Source organism: Geotrypetes seraphini, chromosome 4 (genome assembly GCF_902459505.1).
Source record: "Geotrypetes seraphini chromosome 4, aGeoSer1.1, whole genome shotgun sequence".
Taxonomy (NCBI): domain Eukaryota; kingdom Metazoa; phylum Chordata; class Amphibia; order Gymnophiona; family Dermophiidae; genus Geotrypetes; species Geotrypetes seraphini.
In genome coordinates, this window is record NC_047087.1 from 248,830,371 (window position 1) to 248,839,032 (window position 8,662).

General features: G+C 37.4%; 1 protein-coding gene across 2 annotated transcripts in view; it reads left to right on the plus strand.

Moving 5' to 3' along the window:
• The window catches only part of IPMK (inositol polyphosphate multikinase), a 77,280-nt gene extending 72,467 nt beyond the window's left edge, over nt 1-4,813 (plus strand). Inside the window, exon 6 of one of the 2 annotated variants that reach the window (XM_033943635.1) lies at nt 2,074-4,813. In XM_033943635.1, coding sequence (XP_033799526.1) covers nt 2,074-2,705 — 632 coding nt within the window. In that variant the 3' untranslated portion in view covers nt 2,706-4,813. The remainder of the gene's footprint in view (nt 1-2,073) is intronic. The other variant, XM_033943634.1, reaches the window with a different exon arrangement.
• The last annotated feature ends 3,849 nt before the right edge of the window (nt 4,814-8,662 follow it).

Consider the following 8,662-nt stretch of genomic DNA (forward strand, 5'->3'; position numbering starts at 1 on the left):
TTTAAATTTGTAAATCGCTTAGTAAAGTAAATAAGCGATTCATCAAGTCAAAATAAAGAGAAAACCAAAAAAACTCTGTGGAGTGACGATGTTCCCAAATGGACTTTATTTGAAAGTATCAAAGTTCCAAAGGTACACTAAAATCATCCACATAAAATAATTTCATCCACATAAAAGTAAATCATCCACATAAGAGTCTTAAAGGACCTAGTCCACTAGGGATACAGGACCCAACACAGTCCGCTTTTCGACAAAAAGTCTTCTTCAAGCAGTGTCTCACTTCCGGTTCACCACATAATTGTTTCCCACATAGTCACCTTTATAGGACCCCCAGGGACCCTGAAGAAGACTTTTTGTCGAAACGCGGACCGTGTTGGGTTTTCTTCTTTGTGGATATTTTGGGGTCAGTTCCTTTTGTTTTTGTTCAAGACAAAATAAAACTTGAAACTTCAACACCCAGTGCATCTTTTAAATGTGGCATTCTACCTTGCAGGTGCACCTTGATGATCTCACAATGAGGTCAGCTTTGTGCAGCTGCACAGCTCCATTTTGCAATGAGGGAAAATAAGGTCTGTATCTGATTTTTCTATTTTTAAGCTTTGAGAAATGAAGTAATGTGTGCAATATTTATATCTTTTTCATGTTCTTTCTTTGCTTTCAAACAAGAGCTGATTGCAACACAGTTTGGTGAGAAAAAAGGGGTTCTTTTTAAGCAAGAAAGCCAAAGGTGCTGTAATTAGTAAATCATCTTGCTGTTTGGGCAGAAAAGTACTATGTTTTGCATGCAATATGTTTGTATTGATGTTCCCTATTGATATGGTAGCTTATTAAATCTATTAGGAGGGGAAAAAACAGATTCCTGAAGTCTATGTAGAAAATATCATTTCGGAAGTCCAAAGCACGTCTATGTTCTGCTCATAGAAACTCGCGTTCAGCCCAAGCAGAAACCAAGCATAAACCATACTTAGACCAGCTTTTCATTCGCCTACAATTTCCGCAATGTTTAGATGCGGTCTGCTGCCCAACTAGTGTTTGGTGCCTACCCTTAACCACGCTAATGTTACGCCAGTGTTACACCTATGTTATGCCCACATCTAGATACATGGACGTGACTTTTCCCAAAATTCGCGTCTACCTTGCGTCTGTATTCTGAGAACGCCTACTTGACGTCTAACTCCATCTAAGTCCCAATTAACGCTTGTTAAGACTCTTAAATCGCTCATTAACCACTTAAATCGAATGTCTAAACCATGCCTAAAGTTGGGAGCAGCTTGTAGAATTGGGGCCTTTATCTATTTGCCGGGTAGTACCTGATTATAGAGTAAGAAATTAAGGAACAGAAGATAGTGAATTGTGAAACCAAAGAACCTTTATCTTACTTGCATTCAATGTCAGCTTAATAGTAGGAGCCCAATCTCTAATTCTATTCATGCAATCAGTGATCTTAGCTGAAATGCCCTCCTTGTTTGAGCTTAATGGAATTAATAAAAAAATATCATCAGCATAGGATAATATACAAACTTTGGCTGACAAATGTACTTTTTGCAAAGTACTCATAAAAATATTAAAAAGTGTAGGAGAAATAGAAGAGCCTTGTGGCACTCCACAGAATGAAGCCCAGCTCCTAGAAAAAGTTCCATCCTTCAGCATGCTATAATTCCTTTTTACTAAAAAATTGTTAAACCAATTAAGTACAGATCCACCTATACCCAACTCACTCAATTTGTTGATATATGCAGAGGGATTGGAAATGATTCCCTGAGCCTTGCTCTTCATATTTTCCATACTTGTTGATTTATAATCTTGTTGAGCTGTTGAAATAAGAGTAAAAGAAAATGAATCATGATTGCATAGTTTGTTTTATATTTAGTGACTGACAGCAGTGTGGTACTTTGATGCTATGCTCATGTTTGGCTAATTTGCAATGTTTATGTCCCATGATACAAAACTAGTGTAAAAGAAACTGGAGGATATATTGTTGAGCATTTCTTAGGGCATTGCTGGTCTGTTTTATAGGGTCACCTGTGGTCATAATGACTTTGCCATAATTACCTTTTTATTGAATACTTTCAGGTATTTCAAGATTTTTTCATAATGGTTGCAGTTTGAGAAAAGACGCTGTTGCTGCCAGCATTCAAAAAGTTCAGAAAATTCTACAGTGGTTTGAGAGCCATGACAAGCTTCACTTTTATGCAAGTTCATTATTGTTTGTTTATGAAGGTTCTTGTCAGCAGATTGGAAGGTTGAGCGATGGAATATTGATGAAGAAAGTAGTTGTACCCAAAAGACAAATGGCAGATGGAGAAGTACTGGAGTGTAACAACAACATTCATGTCACATGTCCTACAGAGAATGGAAAAATGGAGTCCTGTATAGACAAAAACTTGTCTAAAATGTATGGACTGCACAAAAAGGCATGCTCTAACTGGGACCGTAGTCAGGTTTCACAGCAAGTAGAAAACCTGGAGCAAGGTACATTATGGAACAACAGTGCTTGTGTTTCACAAGAGCACTTAAATGGAAACATTTTACCCCAACTGGAAAATGTATTCTGCAGTACACCCCTGGAGCTAAAAGAGAATGCTGAGGTGGAAGTGCGAATGATAGATTTTGCTCATGTGTTTCCTAGCAACACGAAGGATGAAGGGTATATATATGGGCTGAAACATTTGATTGTTGTGCTACAAAATATTTTAGATTATTGAATTCTTCATATTTTTTGTTGTGAAGGGCCAATAATGAAGCACAACAAAATATAAAAGTTTCTGCTCTTGCAGAGCTATTTAACTTGGTATGTATTGTGATCCTGCAATAGGATGTCTGCCTTTGTATGACTGGTAGAAGGGTTTAACTTTTTATAATCTTACTCAGGAAAACTACATGGTAAATTAACTCATTAAGAAGTTAGGAAAAGGTGACAGTGCTTGAAGGAAATCATGAAAGGAGATTTCTTATTTTTGTAAACCATTTGATTGCTCAGGATGGATGAAATTATTATAGAATCCATCTTGCACTTAGAGTAATCCCTCAAGCACTGTTATACCTCTGAAACTACTAAATGTGGAGTACCTGAAAGGATCAGTGAGACACAGATAGATTGATAACTTTTATGCTGAAATATTTTTTAAAATTGTTAATTCACAGAATGGGTCCTTTTTACTCTTGAAGGAAGAGGGAGCAAGAGTCCGAAGGAGTGCTATAAAATCATCCGTGTTTACCTAATAATGGAAAAAAAAGTTTTAAACTTCATATGGTTGCAGTGTTGTAGGGTTAACACACAAGCTGGAAGAAGTGTGAAGCCCAGAAAAGATTCTTCCCTTATGTACAAGATATTTTTTTTAATAGAAAAGTAAAACTTTTTAAAAGTTTGAAGTTTTTATACACTCCTCAGGGTCCCTTTGCCTTTTCTTCTAAAGGGAGTAAGAGCATGTTGAGTTCAATCAGTAGGATTTAAAAATACATATTCTATTTTTTATAGTATTGGTTTTATGATTCCATTTCTGATCATCATTTTCATAATTCCCAGTAATAAAATGTGACAGAAAGGGCAGTGTAAATTTCAACATGAAATGAGAATCATCCTTCTTGTTGAGTAATAGTTGAGAAATAGGAGGCCCATCAATGTGTTATAAATGGAAAAAGGCATTAAAAATTTCCATGAAATTTAAAGATTTACGCTTAAAAAAATGTGTATTTTCCTCTAATAGTGTGGTGTTTACGCTTTCTGTTCATGAATCATGTAACTAGAGGATTGACTAGTCTCATGTTGATCATTGTCCTCAACACAGTATTGCTCTTAGCTGCAGTACTGACTAACTGGCAATGAGGATCAGGTTTATCTCCATCTATTATCATAGTATTAGACAAGATAATTGTTTTCAGTGTACTTGGGACAAGGTGGGAGGTACTTGGTATTTTCCTTTGCTGCTTAGACTATATGAGACTTAATTCAAGGAAAAAAAATAACTGGAAAAATCCCAACATGAGGAACAAAAATATATATTTTTTTGTGTGTGTGTTTTCTGGATTAGATATTTACACCAGCATGAAAAGGAATTTTTTTTGGTGGAATAGTTTGATAATTATAATGCATGCAGTTTTGGAACAAGTAAAACGTTTTTGGGCATCTACAGAGGTGACCATCTTAACATAATCATGTTTCATCTCATAGCAGACCAAGGGGCTCATTTTCAAAGCATTTAGACACACAAAGTACCATAGGTTTCTGCAGATGGGCAATTTGGATGGGCCATTTGGCCTTTATCTGCCATTATGTTTCTACCTGTTAGGTTTTGAGTGTGACTGCAAATACCCTTTTTCTGTGTGTGTGTGTTTGGATTGTTGGGGTTGGGTGATGGATTTACCTTTATTTTTTTGTATGTTATTTTGTAACCCTTCCTAGGGCTTATGTAAATAAGAATGGGATAAAAATCTAAGGGGTTCTTTTACTAAGCTATGCTAAAAAGTTGACAGTGTGACCTTTTTTGAATCTTTTCCGCAAGCTAACACCATTGATAGCACAGCCAATTTTCTATTTCCAAATGAATTTCCACACACTAACTTTTGCCATTATTGAATGAGCCCTTACCGCCACCTGTTTTGAAGGCGGTAAGGCCTTGATTATATAAATGGTGCATAGTGGCTAGGCACTGCTTGGCATGATTGCCATCTGCTAGGCATCACTTGTAGAATCATGCCTGGCAGTGCCTAACTCAACTTAGGTGCCGGTAGGCATCATAATGGTAAGCACCGGTATATTAGGCCCAAATTCTGCCACTAACCAGCCTACTTTTCAGGTAGGCATCTCAGTGTAGATGCCTACTTTGTGCCTACCAAGTCAGGCACCTACCCAAAAATTATTTTTTAAATTGTTTTTTAAAGGCAAGTACTGATTGAACCAATTAAAGAAATAAGTTAGGAGCCTAGATTGGCTAGGCACATCGATCTTAGTGGTAGGCACTTTTTATAGAATCAGGAACTACGAGCTTGCGTACTAATCATTTAGTGCTTGGGAATGCAAACACATTGATTAGTGCGAAAACAACCACTCTGCTTCCCCCAGAGAAAAAATATTTTTTCTAGCACCTATTTTCCACATGCTTATTGCAAAATTACTGTGGGATGCCTCGGCGCATCCCATTGTAAGCTCTTTTCAGCTGTGGTAAGCATGCACTAGTGCTTACTGCAGGTTTATTTTTTAAAAAGTGTTATTTGACTATAACACACATTAGTTTACAGCATTACAGGCTACATAATGAGATACAAAGCAGGCAAATGCGTACAGAGTGCCTCATTAGTATGCAAATAAAATAATGGAGCTTGTGTTGAGATTTACAAGCTGTAATCATGGAAAAGTAATTCAAGGTTTGAGCTGGCATTATTTTTGTTGTCTAGGATCATAAGCTATGAGTTTTATGTGGCCTGATGATCCAGGGGCCATCTTAAAATGGCCAGTGTTAAATGAAGTGTAGACATGCCCGCCCCCCTCCCTCCCGAAGTCACCCTTGGACTCCCCAACAATACTCTACAATTTCTCTTTAGTTCCCACACTCCCCAAAGAGTCCCTTCTCCCTGGGACCTACCAGGGATTTCTCTGGTATATAGTGCCTTGGACAGAGCAATTCTCAGTTGCTTCGGCCCCATCAGGTTCTGTGTTCCAAATGGCATTAGTCTTGCAGTACTACTTCTAGGAGTAAGTTTGAGTAAGTTTTTTCTATTTTGAACCTGGAGCTCAGCATGGCAGGAGCAAATAGAAATTGTTCCTGTCTCAACTGCTAAATATAAGTGAAATGCCAAAGAAGTTGCTGGGGGGGTCTAGGGATGTCTTCCTGGGGGTTGGGGGTGTTTAGCACCAGCCCCTTTATGATGTTCATAACACAACTTGAGAGGTTAAAAGTGGGGTTGCATTATTCCTTTACTGTGGGAGTTACTTACCTGCGATATTGATTTACCACATATGCTAGTGTCTCATGGTAATTAAGTTGTAGTAAAATGTAATATTTTACTGCAGATTATGAGCCCCCCTCCCCCTCCCAAGGTGCTCAGGAAAGAGCCTAGGGTGCTGTTCCCTGGCTAGTAACAGTTTAGTTGTAAATAGAGGATCATGGTACCAAATCCTAGTTCTGGTTCCAGTTGATATGAAAGCCCAAAAAAGTTGGATGAAACTTCCTCATCAGCAAAGTTCAAATTTCTTCCAGCATTGATGATACAAACATAATGCTGTATGGTTACTGATATGTCACTAGTATGTATGCATAACTTTCCATGACTGAATGCCTTCAGTGGGACTTCATCTTAGTACTGTGCCTCTAAAAAGAGGACATAGCTGGGTAAATCTGGACATCTGGTAACCCTACCCATATGCTGCCCATGTTAAAGCCTCAGCTAGGTCTACGATACATGTAAAAAAAATTCAGTTTCCTATTTTTTTTTCTTGAGATAATACTAATTTCATCTTTTAAGAAATCTTTTTTTTATTTTTTTTTTGTTTAGTTCCTCAGTGGAGTATCCTTCCTTCTCAGATTGGCTCTGAAGTTGATTATTTGAAAAATTGCAAATGAATTAAAACTTGGTGCACCTTTTTATCACCTTTTTACTATGGGCTGTTGAGGTAAATGCTTTGACGCTCATAAGAATTGAATGAGCCTCGGAGCATATACCTCACCAGCCCATGGTAAAAAGCTCTACTGTTTTTAGATAGAAGGAGCCCTTGGTTTTTTTAAGAAATACTATCGGCCTCTTTTACAAAGCTGCGCGGCAACAGCCCCGAAGCCCTTTAAATCTCTATGGGCTTCGGGGCCATTAGCGCAGTGCTGCCGCTAGTGCTGCTTTGTAAAAGAGGCCGTATGTTTCATTTCATTAGCTGTTTAATTATGATTTATGTTTTATTGTTAACAGGATTTTTGTTTTCTTTTAATTTAAGTAGATTTATTGTAATCCATTCTGAGCTTCTTCGTTTGACACGGTATATAAAATCTGTTATGTTATGACCCACCTGAAAGTGTTTAGGGAATCATTACTGGCTTCAGCCCTTTCATTTGGGCACCAGTGTTGTGCAATGATTTACTTAGTAATTTATTATTATTATTTTTTTAACATTGTATTGAACCTTCTGAAACATTGGTCTGTTTTCCTTGATTTTATTGGTCACACTTCAGAGTATATATAAAAAATACTACTGCCTTGGAAATTACTTTTGATCCAAGCAAACAGCTTTTCTCTTAATTAGACATCATTGTTGCTCTAGTTGCATTATTAGTGTTCTCTTCATTAAGGGCTCCTTTTACTAAGGTGTGCTAGTATTTTTAGCGCGTGCTACAATACCCCACGCGCTAAATGCTAATGCCTTCATAGAGCTTACGTTAGTATTTTTCATTTAGCGTGTGGTTAGCGCGTGCTAATCTTTGCGTGCGCTAAAAATGCTAGCGCACCTTAGTAAAAGGAGCCCTAAGGCTCATTTTTAACTTTGTGTTAGGCCCCCCAAAATTTTATCATGACTACCTGGCAGAATTATCAGTTAGTAGAAGGTTGATTTATCTGTATGTGGACTTGAGGCTTTAAAAGAACAATAGTACTGTTTATATACAGGTTTAACACCGATTTACCAATAATGGATGGTCTGGCACCTCCTTTAGTCTGGCAGCAAGCAGCATCTGCAATCTGCTGCTCATGCCTACCTCAGCTCTCGCTGGAATATGTCTTCCTGGTTCCACAATCAGGAAGTAATATTAGAGGGACAGTTGAGGTCAGCTTGAGCAGCAGGTTACAGATGTTTCTTGCCACTGGCAAAAATTTGAAGAGGTACGGGGGAGGAAGAGAGGTGCCGGGATTGTGTTCTAAAGGTGACCACCATTGGTTCGGCAAAACAGTTAATCCAGCAAGGGTTTGGAACCAGGGATGCTAGAAAATTGGTGGTGTACCTGTAATATGATAGAGTGCATGTAATAAGAGAATAGAAATATCAGTAAAGTAGCCCAGAGAGTGGCAATATTTGTGAGAGGTATACTACTGAATTTACTCAGAAAGTTGGTATTGCATTAAAAAGGCAATTTTCAGATTATTTGGATATCTGCAGAATATTTGCTTGCTTTATTTTTCATAATTGCCTAAGGAAAAAAACTTCCCAATCGCGCCTCTTTTCTGTATAAATATTTTTTCATGTAGGACAATGTGCATCTTTATCTTTATTGACACTTGATATACTGCTAATTGACCTCTACGGTGACTAAGTAGTTCACATTGAAATAACACGTACAAATCATCATGGTTCAGACAGTACAATACACTAAACAATACAAACAAATTAATACAAACAGAACATAAACCAAATCAGTGTGCATCAACTAACTATATAAAATTGTGCACATTTTGAAATCCTTGCCCTAACACTCACTCCATGCAGGAGTCCATTTCTTTCTGTGTTTAGGATGGAAAAATTTCAGACAGCTTTTCTATGTGGGTAAAAAAAACTTTGAGCTTGTAGAAACCACTTTGAAAATTACTGTCTGATGGGGTAATTTTATAAGCCCATTTTTACATGATTACAGGGCATGGTACGGACATTTAGGAAGAATTTTAGAAGGATTTTTTTGTAAGTTAAATGCCATAGGAACGCGTTTATATGCTTGTATGCAAGTTTTCAAGTTTATTTAAAATTTGATAA